This window comes from Phalacrocorax aristotelis, chromosome 15, assembly GCF_949628215.1.
Source record: "Phalacrocorax aristotelis chromosome 15, bGulAri2.1, whole genome shotgun sequence".
Lineage (NCBI taxonomy): Eukaryota > Metazoa > Chordata > Aves > Suliformes > Phalacrocoracidae > Phalacrocorax > Phalacrocorax aristotelis.
Window position 1 is genome coordinate 2,527,607 of NC_134290.1, and position 16,390 is coordinate 2,543,996.

At 45.6% G+C, this 16,390-nt stretch overlaps 1 protein-coding gene across 7 annotated transcripts in view; it reads left to right on the top strand.

Annotated features, from left to right (window-relative positions):
* Positions 1 to 16,390, top strand: part of TAOK3 (TAO kinase 3) — a 97,045-nt gene that overhangs the window by 73,176 nt on the left and 7,479 nt on the right. For all 7 annotated transcript variants that reach the window (XM_075110251.1, XM_075110257.1, XM_075110250.1 and 4 more), the window contains 4 exons: positions 5,305 to 5,439; positions 13,536 to 13,772; positions 14,394 to 14,522; positions 15,710 to 15,913. In XM_075110251.1, the coding sequence (XP_074966352.1) occupies positions 5,305 to 5,439; positions 13,536 to 13,772; positions 14,394 to 14,522; positions 15,710 to 15,913 (705 nt within the window). The remainder of the gene's footprint in view (positions 1 to 5,304; positions 5,440 to 13,535; positions 13,773 to 14,393; positions 14,523 to 15,709; positions 15,914 to 16,390) is intronic.

Here is a 16,390-nt window from a genome sequence, read left to right on the forward strand (position 1 = left end):
CATGGCAACAGTGTTAAGCAGATACTCCTGAAATGTTGCGCTGGTATTAGAGGCAGCGGATGGTAAAGCTCTTTTTCCGGTGAGGAGGATGAAAAGACCGTGTGTGGTAGAATTGGCATGAGACTCTAGAGAGCAAAATTCAGGTTCTTACTCTGAGGGTGACCTTGGGCAAGACTCATCAGTTTGAGCAGAAACCCATGAGGACTGTAAGATGCCCAGACAATACACCAGTTGTAGCCGTTTAGAGATCTAGCTGGAAGCTCCCTGAATGGTTTGTCTGAACAAATGTTCCAACTGCTTCTCTGTATTTCTGTTTACCCAGACTTCCACAAGAACTTTTTTTTTAAGGTACTTATTAATCCATAATATATGTAAGTGTCATGCCTTCTGGTTTTGTCCTTGTTTTGGGGAGACTTGCTCTTTAGCATCTCTTAAGCAACTGGAAGCTCCACCAGCTCTCTGATCAGATAATACCATAGAAATGCTTGAGAGTTTTGTCCTGGCAAATACGATCAGTAATTTCAAAGCCAGCACCCAGCCAAATACCCCCGTTTGTCATGATCAGCCTGAACACTGCTTATGTAGCAGATAGTACAGTCAGAAGAACAAATTATTTCTTCAGTAGGAAGTTGGCAGCTTTAGATTGTTGACCCTAAATAGCAGGATTTTAATGGTTTAATGTGAGTTGTGATCTGAGCATGCCTGAAGTTGTATTCATAAGGCAAATATTGCAATAAACACAGAAAACAGATGGAAAGTGAAATATATACAGGGAACATACATTACTTTAAAAACAAACCAATGTTTGAACTGCAGATTTAGGGCCGAGAGATACCCTAACCCAAACTTGATGAGTTTCTGGGATGCCTTTGATCAGATTTTACTTACTGAATAACGTAAGCTAAGGTGACAGTTGTGCATCTTTGTTTCCCACAAAGCTGGAGCTAAAAGTCTGAAACAAGATTTCCTATTTGTGCCAACATCTGAAAGGAGATATGATTGCAGTGTCTCTCAGGAAGCTTTTGGGAGAAGAAAATAAAATAAAAAGAGCAGGAATCTATTTTCTGGGTTTGTGGTAGATGTCTGTTGTAGTAGCCATCAGTCACATTGTCTGAGGAAGGTTGGTGGAGATAAGGCTACTCGTGCGTTTATGTATCTTATAGGTCTCTGTTCACTAGCAGTCTCTGTGGTAGTATAACTTGCTAGATTCAGTAACTCTTCATGTCAAGTGATTTTATTTCTGGAAATGTGACAGCTTTTCTGAAAAATGTTTTGCCTATTAAGGTTGCATGGGCTTCTTTGAGAGTTAATAGTGGTTGCCTGCCTGATGCAGAAGCCTCAGATTCCAGATTAAGGGGTGCTGAGGACAACCTCAGAGTTTTTTATCCACTTGAAATTGGTCGTTTTGCTTGCTCAGTTGCAAAGGAATTTTCTCATTCCTTGCCCAGCTCAATTTGAACTGGAGAATGCAGCTAATTCACATTCCTGTAGGGCAATTAGATTCTGCTGTGAGCTGCTTATGTGCACTGAAGTAACTAGAAGTCCCATAAAACAAGACCAGGATGACATTCTGCCCTCTAAGAATCCACCTCTTAAATAACAGAAAGTAACACACAGATTAACTTTCCTGTATAAGAAGTAATTACAGTTTCAACTTGTCAGTTTAGGTGCTGATTTGGAGCATTCTGTAAAATCTGAATGCCCATTTTAAGTAGCCTCTTTTTTTCCAGTTATTTGCTGCTGCTTCTCTGGTTTTAATATTTCACATTCACCCTGGCATACTAATGTAATGGAGAGAGGGAAGGTGGTCCGGAGATTGGGGTATTGCCAGCAGACCTTAGGAACCTCGTACATTCATGTGTGCTGCTGCAGGCTTTGTGTATGACATGGGGAACATTTGTCCTGTCTACACCTTAGTTTCATAGCCACAGTAGAATAATAGTAGCTCCTGTGTACTATTGTTCCTCTTCAGTCCTCTGTGGTTCAGATGGGTAAGTCTTCCAAATCTTTACCACAGGACCTTTTTATTCAGCTTTATTTTCATAGAATCACAGAATGCCCTCAGCTGGGAGGGACCCACAAGGACCATCGAGCCCAGCTCCTGTCCCTGCCCAGGACAGCCCCAAATTCACACTGTGTCTCTGAGGGCCTTGTCCAAGTGCTTCTTGAATATCGCCAGGCTGGTGCCGTGATGCCTCCCTGGGGAGCCTGTGCCAGGGCTCCACCACCCTCTGGGGGAAGGACCTTTCCCTAATGCCCAGCCTCACCCTCCCCTGGCACATCTCCCTGCCATTCCCTCGGGCCCTGGCGTTGGTCACCAGAGAGCAGAGACCAGCCCTGCCCCTCCTCCTCCCCTCAGGAGGGAGCTGCAGAGCGCCACGAGGGCTGCCCTCGGCCTCCTCTGCTCCAGCTGAACAAACCACTTTAGCCACTTCTTGTAGTTTCTCCTCTAAACCCTTCACCAACTTCGTGGCCCTCCTCTGGACACTCTAGTAGTTTTATGTCCTTAATACACTGTGGCACCCAAAACTGCACCCAGGACTGGAGGTGAGGCCGCCCCAGCGCGGGGCAGAGCGGGACAATCCCCCCCCTCGCCCGGCTGCGATGCAGGGCTCGGTGCCCCCCAGGGCACGGTTGCCCCTCTTGGCTGCCAGGGCACGCTGGTGGCTCGTGTTCAACTTGCCATCGACCAGAACCCCCAGGTCCCTGCAGAGCTGTTCCCCAGCCCCTCGCTCCCCAGGCTGCCTGTACAGCCCCAGCTGCCGAGCCCCAGGGGCAAAACCCAGCGCTAGCCCTTGTTCAGCTTCATACAGTTGGTGATTGCCCAGCTCTCTAATTTGATTTTGTATCTGAGGTGCTCCAAGTTCAGCCTGTATCAAAGGAGTTCCCTTTTGCAGTCGCTGACTCCCTTCCACTTGCTCCAGCTTGCCTCCTGCCAGTGCATTCACGTGAGGCTGTGTTTGCGCAAGCCCCAAAGAGCCAAGTTTACCTCTGCAGAGCTGATTGTTGGAGAGCAAGAGGCCAAGCTCAGCGTTGCTTCTAGCACTGCCCCTTGCCTGGCTAGGGGGCCGTTGTGCCAGAAGGCTCCAAAACACATCAGTAGAAATACCAAACTAAAAGGTGATGTTAGTAGCCAGCCTGTCTGCTTTGGCTTATCTGGGGTATCCCCGATTGTATTTCAGAGACCTTATTACACCTCCTTGATAGGTGAGAGTGCTGCAAAGCTATAGAAGACTTGGGATTGATATTCTTCCAGTGAAGCCACAATTGCAATTAAACTGAGCGACACTGTTAAACTTTAAATGTTTAATCAAGATTTTTTTTTTTGGTATGACTGTTTTAGAGCCTAAGATGTACCTTTTTCAGGAAAGCATGCAAGTCTGAGGGCCCTGCCTGTCATACAACCATGCACAAGCTGAAAGTCTAACATCAGCCCAATTGCCAGTAACTGCCCTTCTGTAACACTGCCTTCCCCTGTTAAGACAGTGGAACAAAAAGTCTGGTATTAAGGATGACCAATATCAAATGAAACTGCAACCTTTTATTACACTCCGTAGTCCTACTGCTTCTATGGAGGACTGTCCTTTTGAACTGTTTTAGCTTGTTCTGCCTCCCTCGGGTGGGTACGCAGGGGCTGGTGCAGGCTTCATCCTGCGATGGTTTTGGCTGTTGTGCTCTCTCGGCGCAAAGGCAGGTGGAAGCTGAGCATGGAGCAGGAACGCTCAAAATGAAGGATATGAGGAAAGGCATTAGGCTTAAAGCACTTTAAATCAACGTGTCATTCAGCTCTTTATACCAGCATTTCTGTACCGTTTTGGCTTTTGCTTGAAATCATTTACAGAATCATATTGAAAGCGGCTGAATGTGCGTGGGTCCAGACTAGAAGCAGCTAGAAGTTGAGGACAGCAGAGGGGGAAACAAGTGCCTGCGGAGTGGGAAAGGAGCGTCAGTATGACCGCAGTGTCATGGTGGAGATGCTACTCCGTATCGGATGGTTTCTCACCATAGGGCTTTCTGACCTTACCGGTGTCTGCTTTGGCATGGCAGCGTGGCAAAGCTGCTTCTGCTCACCTGCAAACACCCGGTGCATGGAGGCAGCCATTCTCTGCAAGGGTTGGCGTCTTCTACCTGCCTTTTGGCATAGGCGCTTGCAGCCTTTATTTTGCATCCCTGATAATTGGAAACTTGATTTAATTCAGGAAGAATCTCAGCTTTCCTTTGAGTCTTTAGCAGCTGGAACCTGAGGATGGGAGTCATGAAACTGGTAGATGGCAGCGTGGCAGGCGTGCCAGCACTGGCTGCCGTCACTGCTGCCCTGTGGAGCCCATGCCGCTGGGCAGGCTGCAGTGGGAGGCAGCAGGACATGCCCAGTGTCCAAAGCCTGCTCTGTCCTGAAGGCATAGCCTGCAGGTGCACTGACTTTTGGCAGTCACCATTTCAGTCAGCAAGACTGTGGTGGCGTTTTTTGCCGGCCTTTCTGGTTAGGGTCTCTGCTCTATGCGCTTGACGAGGGCTTTGCTGCAAAATTTGCACGTGCCGTTTCGCAAATGCACAGCCGCTCCTCGTGAAGCCTTGCTGGCCAGGAAGAGGGAGGTTGCACCGGGAACCATTTGTGCTAAAACCTGTGAGCTGTTGCTTTAAAAGGGGGGAGAAAAAAAAAAAAATCCTTTGTGGGCTGTGGAGAGAAAGTGCTAGAACTGTGCAGGATCATGACTGGAAAGCAGGATCCCGGAGCGGTCACGGAGGCTTTCCCAGTCCTCTCCAGCCTGCCATGGTTCTAGCCAGCATGCTCGTCCTCCACAGCAGATAGCAGACAAGAGACAAAGAAAACCCTATTGAGGACGAACCACTCAGCAAAGGGAATGAGGCAAAATGTTACTCTTGTGTTAAAAAGGAACAGCATCTTCTTTGCTAGACATGGAAATCACATTTTTAATGGGATTGCTCGGTTGCAGTGCTTGAAGCCGACCTTTCTGAGGAGTCCGATAGCTCTGCATTGCTTTATGCTTTCGAGTCTTTTTTTTTGCACATATGTAATACTGGAGGTTTAAAAAAAAAAAAAAAAAATCCAAAACCCAGCCAGGGATTCAGAAGGCATCCCGCTAGCGATCAGCTGACACACCGAACCCAAGCCTGCAATGTGTTGCTTATTCATTTTGTACCGTGGGAGCTGCCGGGGCTAGCAGAGAGCTGAACTATGCCTCTCAAACAGCGGCGCTTGTGCAGACAGAGGGGTGAGAGAGAGGCAGCCGCCGCGGGAAGAGCACAGCTGGACTTTCTCCTTGTTTTTATCCATTTCTGCAGGATCATGTATTTATAAGGGATGAGGTGGGCCACAGGGATCGCAGGCCTGAGGTGCGGCCTACCCAGTCAGTGCAGAATCAGGCCCTCCACTACCGGAACCGAGAGCGCTTTGCCACAATCAAATCAGCATCTTTGGTAAGCAGCCACCCCACCCCACCTCCTCTCTCCCCCTCTCCCTCTGCAAAGGGGTCAGGAATTTTTTTTTTCTCTCCTAATTATTTTTGTTGTTGTTGGCATAGCAACTAGATATTGCACTGAAAGATATTTTAGCTCTGTGTGTGTGAGATGTAAAATGTAGAATATATTTAATTTCTTTGTGTATTTCCAGTATATGTGAAATAAGCCACTTTCCTGGATGAAGTTAATATAATCCTAGATTTCCTCCCCTCCCCCTTTTCCACCTATCTCTTTTGTTAATATGTTTATTTGCATGTGCATAAAGTGTGTGTATGTGCTCGTGTGCGATATGCTTAAATGCTATGGAGATGCAGATGCAGATGGTTTTGAAACAATAAGATTGCTCCTTCCTGGCTGAGCTGCTGGCTGTTTTTTCATTCATTCATTTATTTCAAGCAACTGTACCGTGACTGCATTTTTCAGCTTGATCCCTCAGAAGGATTGCTGGGTTGCAATATCGGAGAGGGCTTACAGCGGGCTGTGGGCTTACAAAGAGGAGGGGGATGGGGTGAATCCATCAAGATTTGTACTATTGCAAATGTGATTGCTGTGGATGCCTTTGTAGTAGGGGAAAGGGGTGTGTGCCAGAAGAGTTAGTTGTCGTGCCACCTCCCCCACCTTGCATCCGCACAGGCTGCAGTCGGTAGCAACCTTTTTGAGGGAAAGGAGTGAAAAATGGCCTTTTAAAGCCTAAAATAAATGTAATCTGAAATATTTCAGCCCAATGGTATTAGTGGTCAGATGGATGGGGAGCGTAAGTACCCGCTGTTTGGCCATGGCACTTGCTCAGTGCTATGACATCATCCTAGACCAACCCTGAAATTACACCAGCGAGCCCTCCCCTTCTTGTTTTACCCTGCCTGAACGGTGGGGTTTTTTCCTTCAACACCACCATTTCTTGATCCCCTGAATCGCTTTGGATTTCTACGTGCATGAGACAGACTGTGTGTACGTGTGTGACCACAGCTAAAGGTTGTGAGTGGAGGGAAAAAGCAGCAGCAGTGTCAGTAGCCAAAATTTTTCTGTGTGGTGGTTGCTGCTTCTAAGATTTAAAATGATGCTGTGGCATACCGACTTCTGGCCAGATGCTTTATGGGCTGAGATTTGGGGAGAGCATCTGAGTTCCATCTTTTGCAGGTGTACTTCTGGATAGCCGTAGCCTGAGTGTTCCCCAGGCCGGTGTCCCCTGCTCCCCCTTCCCTCCCTCCTCCCCTCCAGTTTAAAGTGTGACCTAGAAATGTGTGCATTGGAGGACTTCATGCAGCAGACCTGACACAGGCAGCATCTCTGGTCTCCTGGAGACCCTCTGCCTTATGAATTTTTTTCTTTTGTATGTATGCGTGTGTGTGCGTGCATGCACCCACTACAGTGCTGACACTGTTGCCTGCACTGAGCTAATAAAAGTAGGATCCAGTTAGGTTGGCTAGAAGGAAGAAATTATGAATGACTTAAGCATCATACCCCAAGCATATATACAATTTGATTGATAGATATATCTGTTGAATATATTAATATTTTCTTACTCCCTGTGGAAAGCTGTTTTTAGCAGCAGAGTCCATAACTCCTATCTTCCTTGAGTATGCCATCCCTGGGCTACTTGGGTGGCTTGAAGGTATTGCATGGCAAGGCCCCTTGGGAGCTGATGAAAGATATTCACATGAAGGTATGAACTGTGAGGTCTTCCCAGCCCTCTAAGCTCTGGGGAAGACAGCTAATGCCCCAAGGTCACTCCTAAATCCCGTGGCAGCCTCCTGTGGGGCTGGGACTGGGTCTGCCTTAATTCCTTAGTCACATGGATTTACTAAATCTCTCTGCTTCAGTGACCAAACGATAATAAAGCTAACATTAATACCGGGCGGGGAAGATGGTAGGCTTTTTGGAGAAGTTTTTCTTTTTTGGTTTTCTGTGGAACGTGCTCTGATATGCAGAGTGTCTGGGCTCATGCTGGGAGGGCTTAGGGTGCACGCTTAGGGTGAGCTTAGCATGAGCAGTACATGCACAGCACAGTATCTTCTGGGGGAGAAGGAAGTCCCACCAGTTAGCTCACGATGTTAGCCAGCAGGCCTTCGGAAAAGTACGTAGTAGTAAGTGCCATGCAAAAGCTTTGTTGGCCCCATCATACGCACACATATCCCCTTCCCAGTATGGAGGGAAGTTCCCAAAGCACCACCTCAGTACTACAGGAGGTGTTACTGTGTCCTTAGGTTCTGAGGTTACGTGGTGGGGGAGAAGTTTCCCTGTGATTACAACAGAAATATTTGATTTAATTTCAGTTAACCTTGTGGTGGGCTTTCCCCTTAATAATATTTAATTTCCACCTGTTTATGTTCCAAAATGGAAATCTAGAAGGCAAAACGCTAAGTCGAAACCTATTCCAGAGAACATGAAGAATGCCAGCGTACGTGCCGGGGTTTGAAGTGCCGGCATGGCTGTCAGCACACTTTTTTTATCACTGTGCATTCGATCACCGCTCGGTGGCTGGATGATGTCAGTGGGTAGTGGTGCTGAATGCTGCTGCTCTTCTGGCCAAGGGAAAACTTCTCTCATGCCTGTCCCCTTGTCTCCTGCTTAAATATCCATGGGGAGGGTAAGGTCAGCCGTGCAGCTGATGTGGGGAGAGTGACCTACACATATCTGGAACTTGCAGTGTGAAACCAGAAGTTCAGGCTTTATTCACCTTGCTGTGTTAACTTACTCTTTCAACAGCTTCTTGAAAAACTTAATGCTATATGAATGGGTGCTCAAGATCCCACAGTGTTAAAAACTAAGCAAACCAGCATGCTTTGGTGGTTCCCTACATTGCTGCTGCTGACCATTGCTTTCTCAGCAGCTGGGTACAGTTTCCTGAGCACAGAAAGGTTATGCAGTTGAGAGCATCAGGTGGCCTGTATTGCAGAGATTCAGAAAAGGGAGTTCTGACCCCAAATTCAATTATATGGGATGATATTTGGGTGTAAAAACTTCTGCTGTGGGATTTGCTGAACACCACCCCCCAGCATGAGAGGAGGGCAGCATTATAGAGGAAAAGCACCGAGTCTGGGGGCTGGGGCCTCTTCCTGTTGCTTCACAGCTGTTCCTGCTGGTGGAGTCCAGGGTCTTGGGCCCTCAAGTCCTTGTTATTCACCCTTAAATCAGGCTATTGCAGGTAGAGGAAAGACTGGCATTTCTAAAAGAGTGCTCTCAACGTGGAAGTTGGGTCTCTTTGCAAAAATAAGCTCTAGAAGTTTCAGCAAGTGTGGGGGTTACAGACAGGAGAACTATATTAGACTGCTCTACGCTCCAAATGTGTGATTCCCCTGCCCCGTTGCTCTGTAAAAGCATCACGTGAATAAGAAGGAAGCTGGACAGACTTCCAGGAAAAATAGTGAAATGGGCTATCCACAAAGAAACAGGTTCTGAATATAACTTTCCAGTCTTTCAGTGATGCTTTGCTATTACTCAGGTTAAAAAAAAATGCAAAAAGTTGAGCAAATGTGGTTAAGAAAGCTGAAGGAGCTTACCTTTGATTGTAATTCAAACAACAGTTTTATTAGTCACTCCTTCCTGGGCCAGCTTTCTCTTTGGTCATCGTGTAGACCAGCCTACCTCTTACACATACCCACCCTTTTTCTTTCTTTTTTTCTTTTTTTTTCTTTTTCTGCATGACACACTTGTGGCAACAGTAACCATCACTCACTTGGAACAGTGGTGGAAAATGCATTGTATGTTACTGCTGCTGTAGTGAAAGTATCTGAAATGGAGATCAGGTACCTACTACATCTCCATATTCTTTTGCAGACTCTCAGTGATCCATAAATTAAAAGTTACAACTAGAAAGCTAAGCCTTGACGCTCAGAAAGCAGTGTTTAAGAAGAAAGGTAGAGTTCCTGCATGTTGATAAGAGTACACCTATCAACACTTTCCAGTGAAAGGTGTTTTTAAATATGTGCAGAGATGCATCAATCTGCAATTCTGGATGTCTTTCATGCATGACCCCTTAAGTCCCCACTGCCTCATGCATTCCCTTGATAGCTGCTTTTACAGTTTTCAAATGAAATGATCTAATATTTAAAACTTCATAGAAAGGTCAGTGTGGACTCTGTCAAAGACCTTGGCATTCTCTTTGATATCCAAAAGAATTATGTGATCTCATTCTGGATCTGCAAAGCCAGATGTCTAGCCACAAAAACGTCTAGGTACATGTGAGCAGGCTTCTCTGGATGTGGCCATTAAAATGACACCAGGGCAGTCTGACTCCAAAACCAGGTACGTTTACAGGATGGCTCTTCTCCTGCACCCTCTTCTGCTGAAGCAATGACGTCTCATTCCAGATGGTTGAGTTTCTCCTAACGGACTCATCTGGCACTGCCTTTATGGATCTTTGCTCTAAAAATACTGAACTTGTTCTTTCTCATCTCAAAGTTGTTCCCTTGCTGAGAGAGGCTGCTGGCAGTATCTTGCTTAATACTCTGCCTTGGCCAGCAAAGAGGAGCTCAGTATTTTATTTGGTTATCGAGAGCTGAGAATATCTGTCCTTTAGGAGAGTGTTTGGTATCTTGGTTAAACAGTGTAGAACAAGGAACTCTAAAGAGCTGCTGGTTTAGAGAAGTTGTAGCCCAACTTCCTTACGGAAAGCAAAAATCTTGGAGGGGTGAAAGGGAGAAAGTTTGGATTTTATGGCAAGTGAGCTGCCTGTGGAAGTAGGTTCGTTCTGTGTGTGCCAAAGATACAGAGAGATAAGAAACTGAGAAAATGTCATGCCTTGATAAAAGCTGTTCTGCTTTATATAGTTTTTTTTTGGTCTTGCTGATAACCTGACTGATTATTGCATGCTTCAAACAGATCTTCAGGAAACTGCAGTTTTCTGCTTTAAAGCATTCTACATTTTCTGGTTATGTGAAGAACAAATCTTGCAATGAGCAATTCGGTTGTCATCTTTTTTCCCGTGATAATCTATGGCATTATGTTTGTGAAATACTTTGTAAAGTTCCAAGTGATTACTGGAACTTCCCCAAATTTTCTTTCTAAAATGGTTGCTCAAGCTGTTCATTCATTAGGGACTTCATCTTTAAAGCCATAATCCTTCATTCATTCATGTGTTGACATGCTTAGTCTGAAGAACTTCTCTGGTACTGAACTGGGCATATTCAGTAACTAATGTCAATTTCTTCCAATTCCATCCATGCTCTGAGATCACCGTTTGGAGACCTTGTCTTCAAAACCGGAGTTCTGAAGAATGTGGGTCTCGATTAAAGAATACGGTGATAAATTAGGTCTTTAGCATGAGTGTGCAGACATTAAATCTACAAAATGTCCACCAGGTCTACCATCCTCCTTCTCCAGGAATGAAATTCTTGTGTGTTCCTCTGACTCTTTAATGTCTCGTCTGCTGCTGTGACTGGAAGGCTTTATCAGCTACTGTTACAATTAGTAATTGCATCCTGTTGTTGGGGATAAATATCCCAGACCTAATGTGAAGTCTTTCAGAGATTAAATTCTTGTCCTGATGGAGACAAACTGAGCAAAACTGGAAATGAGGTGCACAGGAGCAGGAAAAAAATAATAAGGACAAAAGTTTAATGATTTTTGCTGTAAATAAAACAAGTGCCTGTTCTAAATCACATTAGAGATGAGACCAAAGGGGAGCCTGGCAAAGTTGCTAGTGGATTCTTAGATCCGTTTTTCCTTATGCTCTTGCTGTTTGCTTTGTTCTGCCAACTTCTTGGAATGGAGTATGCTGTGCAGAACTTCCCACTGTTCACAAAAAGGCTGGGCCTCAAAAATAGCACATCTAGGAAGATCTTGTCCTGCTGCATGGTACTTTCTGTATCTCCATGCCTCTGCAAGTCCCTGACCAAGTCTGTTCTCTGCAAGTCCTATGTCATTTAATGTAGTGAATGGCATATGTGAGATGTTGGGGTTTTGCCTGCCTTTCCTGACATCTGTCTCTTGTAATTAACTTGGATGACTTCTCAGAGAAACTCATTACCTGGAAGCTTCTGTCAGAGATCTTATTCTTGCTGAACTTGACTGAAACATGCAAGTTCCCACAAATGCTTACCAACTTCTGCAAAGTATAGCTGTCACTATTACACTTTAAAAAAAATGCTTTTTGAACTATAGAATACACAGGGTTCATACTGTGTTAGTGTTTCTGTAGTCACTTCTACCATCTCACATACTCCTGGTGTCTGGCTTAGGTCTGTTTCATTACCTCGTCTCAAGCATTTGAAGGCTACTATGTTATACCAGTTGCTGAGGTGTAAGTGTATATTTAATCTAGTCAACTTGAAAATTACATCCCCAAATTCCTTGTAGGAAGAGGATGTGATTTATGCATCATCACTTACCTCAGAGTTGATGTTTGACTTCACTAATGTGGTGAACCCACCATTGTCACTTCCTGGTAAAGGAGTCTGACACAGCACTCCAGTCAGACTAGTTCTTTGTTTTCTTCGCAATGAGATGTTTAGTTTTGTCTCTGGAAGGGATGGGGGGAAAATAGAGACTGTCCACTTCAGTAGCGTCATCTTTTCATGTCTTCTTTCTATTCTGGGACTCTGGCTATAATTTTCTTGGTTGGTAACTATTTACTGTGTAAATCGTTGTTAATCTGTTTCAAGGTGAAGGCTGCGCAAGGCTCTTCCTAACCTCCTCTTCACACCCCTCCCAAGTATTGGTAGTCGTTTGAGCTGAGCCAGGTGGCAGCACGCTGTCTGCCCTGGGTGACGCTTCAGTCGTGGTGTTAAGCTTGCTTGTTGATTTTGGAGCTCTTACGTGATGGCTTCCTATCAGCTACTAGTCCCGTAGCACAGGGCTGCCAGCAAGTGGGCTTGGTTTGCTGCTCGGTAAAGCAGCTGCTCTTCTTCTGTTTGACTTAAGCCTTCTCAGGTCCGTAAGTGCATCCTATCCTACATCTGAACTTGCTTTGAAGACCTCTGAAAAACAGCCTTTGAATGACAGCAGTACTGTAGTAGGTGCCAGTTCTTTCTCTTGACTGCTATGGAGAAATTCATTAGGAAGACTGGGCTCCTGCAGACTGCAGGAAGGCCTGTTGTTCATAAAGCTTCAGTGATCACCTTCAAAGGGCTTAGCTCTTTGCTTCATACTTGTTAAGTATGAGAGGGAGAGGTCCCCTTGTACAGAACCAGGGACTGCAGCTCTACACATGTACTAAGGGCTTCAGCATTTGGCTCCCGGGTATATCGTAAAAGACCAGTAGATCCTTCTATGTGAAGTTCCTGGGACTGTATAAAAAAAATAAAAATAATAATATCAGTCTTGGACACTTCTTCTTTTGAAATGGAAGCATTACCGTTTCCATTTTCTTCTGAACATTTTTGGCAAACCTTACTGGATTTTTTTTTTCCCCTCCTTTCACATGGATGCACTTAGGCATGGAAATGAATGTGGAACTTGTGGGTTTGTTTCAGCTGAGCAGGGTTTTAAATCTGCTTAGACCATCTGATCAATCTTGTTAAGAGCACACAATTCCAGAGCAGTGTTCCCTTGTTAGAAAACTTTCAGTTCTGGTGGGGAATGAGCTCGGTCTGCCCTCCTCTTGAATTTTACGAAGAAATTTAGAAGGAGGCTACTCGTTGCAGAAAATAGGTATTGAGGAACTGAATTGGAACCGTGGTGACTCAGGGAGGGAGGAAAAGATGAGGGGGTTGGGGGATTTCTTAAAATGGGTGCCATCTTGTAAGTCCATGTCACCCTCACAATTTGAGTCCTGTGTCTGAAGAAGGTTGTCCAGCAGCCGCCTTTGTTTCCAGAAGTAACCTGCTGTTTGCATTATTTGTAACGTGACATTTTTCTGCTGTGTTACTGAAAACACATGTAAAATTCTAATTAAAGATGGGGGCAGGGTGTGGAAATCAAGAGAGAGAAACCTGATGGCCTGGTTTGGGGTATCAAACAATAGCACCCTCCAAAACCTGGAACAGCATTCCCTGAAAGTTGGTTTCTAAGAGTACAGCAAAGCAGGGTCTGGTATACAGGTAAGCAGCTAATATGGGGACAGCTTGTATGTGAAGAAGGCCATGTAGCACTTCTTCCCCTTTTCCTGACAACAGGTTACAAGACAGATCCATGAGCATGAGCAGGAGAACGAGTTGCGGGAACAGATGTCAGGATATAAGCGGATGCGGCGCCAGCACCAGAAGCAGCTGATCGCCCTGGAAAACAAGTTGAAGGCCGAGATGGACGAGCACCGCCTCAAGCTGCAGAAGGAGGTGGAGACGCATGCCAACAACTCGTCCATTGAGCTGGAGAAGCTGGCCAAGAAGCAAGTGGCTGTGATGGAGAAAGAGGTGAGTAGAGTTATAGGCTCCCTAGCTGTACAAGAAGATTGGAGGGAGAAGTGCGTAGCGCATCTCTAAGAGAAGGCTGTGGAAGTACTGCTTAAAACCCTTGTTAAGCGTGCTGTATGGTTGCTGTCTGGAGCTGCCCTGGCTAGCTTTGTGAAATGGCTTCAACCTTCTGGATGATGGGCACTCCATTGGCATCGACCAATACTGTAGCTACTGATAGCTGGCTAAAAGACAGACAAACTCTGTGGAGAGCTTGGAGGGGGCTTCTACCTCATGGCTGAGGCAGTGACAGAGCTTGCTGCTGTTACTCGGCCTGTTTGAAAATCAACATGTTAATCCATATGGTAAACTAGTGGGGTTTTACCCTCTGGGGTGGTTCTGGTGGAGAGGTAAGAAGCGTGAGGGAACTCAAATGTACGTGGGCATTGTGCCGTTTTTGTGCAAGCAGCTCTCATGTGGCCTGAATACTCATGGCTTTGAGTGATGGGAGAATGACAGACCAAAAAACACACCACAGAAGACTGATTTGTGCTGAATTCAGTACCTGCTCCCTTACCCCTTTGTTTTTTTCTTTTTTTGTCTCTCCCCCCACCCTACCCCGTCTCTCTCTGTGCCTTGCAGGCAAAGGCAGCTGCAGCAGATGAAAAGAAATTCCAGCAACAGATTTTGGCTCAGCAAAAGAAAGACCTGGCGACCTTTTTAGAAAGTCAGAAGAAACAATACAAGCTTTGCAAGGAAAAGATTAAAGAGGCAAGAAACCATCATTTTCAGGGCTGAAGCGGGGTGTGGAATGAACATGAACTAGACTTTCATTTTGATAAACCTGGGCCAGCCCAGGGGTTTAAGGGATACTGTCATGCTTGGAAGCATGATTATGATTCTTAGCAAGTAAACTTTCAGGAATTAGGAACATCTGGAGGCATTTCTAGAATAATCTCTAAGGGTGCTAGAGGTGCCTTCACAATTTGCTGTAGAGCAGAATCTTTGAAACCAAGGGCGGTGAGGGAAAAAGGGATTTCACAGGGAATTCTTCTTCCCCTTTTTCCTCATCTGGAGGATTTTTTTGCTAAAGCTGAGTAATCAGAGCAGCCATTTAGGTGTCACTTGATCAGAAGCGCGGTAATCACTTATATGAATTAGGAAAAGTAACTTAGTATATAGCTTATCTATCCCAAATTGCATTACTTAAGTACAGCACCCCCACCACATCGCAAAATCGTTTGCTGTTAAGTATCTAGAGGTGAGAAGATGAAGAGCGAGGAGCCCTGTTAGGTATCGGATTCGATAGAGAATTGAGCATGAATCCTGTTGAAATAAAACTTAAGCCCAAGCTGGACTCCTTTGTAAAACAGGCGCAGAGCTGGGACAGGTTTGGCCCATTGTCTTTCCTGGATGGCCAGAGCCTCCCCCACAGCGGTGGCTTTTCCTTGCTGCACTGTTTAGCCCCTGAGATGTTTTTTTTTTTTTTTAATGGCCACTTTTTCCTCCTTATAATACAACTCTAGAGGCAGTAGGGCCGGGCATGGCCAGGTGACAAATTTGGTTCTGCTGGTACCTGGTGGTGCGGTCAGGACTTCAGTGTCCTTTCATGAACTGAGTGGCAGAGGAGTAGCCAGTGACTGAAGGTTACACTGAATATAAGGAAAAAATTTCTTACAGTGGGGGTGGAGGGTGGTGAAGCACTGGAACAGGTTGCCTAGAGAGGTTGTGGAGGCCCCATCCCTAGAGATACTGAAGGTTACGTTGGACGGGGCTCTGAGCAGCCTGATCTAGCTGAAGATACCTCTGCTCACTGCAGGGGGGTTGGACTGGACGGTCTCTAAAGGTCCCTTCCAACACAACGCATTCTATGATTCTATGAGACATTCAAGGTCCTCCAAGTCCTGTGTCACTGTAATGCTAAGGGAAGCCTTGCTTTTGACCCTGTACATATGCAGGAAATGAATGAGGACCACAGCACGCCGAAGAAAGAGAAGCAAGAAAGGATATCCAAACATAAAGAGAACCTGCAGCACACACAGGCTGAAGAGGAGGCCCATCTTCTCAGCCAGCAGAGACTCTACTATGACAAAAACTGCCGTTTCTTCAAGAGAAAAACGATGACCAAGAGGCACGAGATGGAGCAGCAGAACATTCGGGAAGTATGGCACTCTTTACTTCCTTTCCCAAACATTTCTTTAATTATTTGACTTCATATTTGTAAAACAGTTTGCTGACTGACACTAGATCTTCGTGTTTCCAGTTGCTAAACAGAACTGAAAAAAATGTAGGAAACATGATTTTGGGAAATAGTTTTCCACACAGATGTGGCCGCTTTTCTTAAGTGAGGAGGGGTGGCATCACTGACTTGCAGACAGAAACGTTACGTGAGCCACCCGCTCTGGGTCCCATGCTTTGTCTGATTTGGGGGGGATCCTGCTGGGCTTCTTTCAGAGCACGGAGCAGTTTGTGCCTGGGCCACCTGCAGGGTGGCTGAAAGGGCGTCATGCGAGAAGTTCTACTTGTTGGCTAAAGAAAACTCACACAGTTGAAATATGTGTAATAAACCAGTAATAGCCTTCAAAGAACAACATTAAGGTTGGAGAATGAAATGCTACAAATGTAAGAAATAGCAAAAA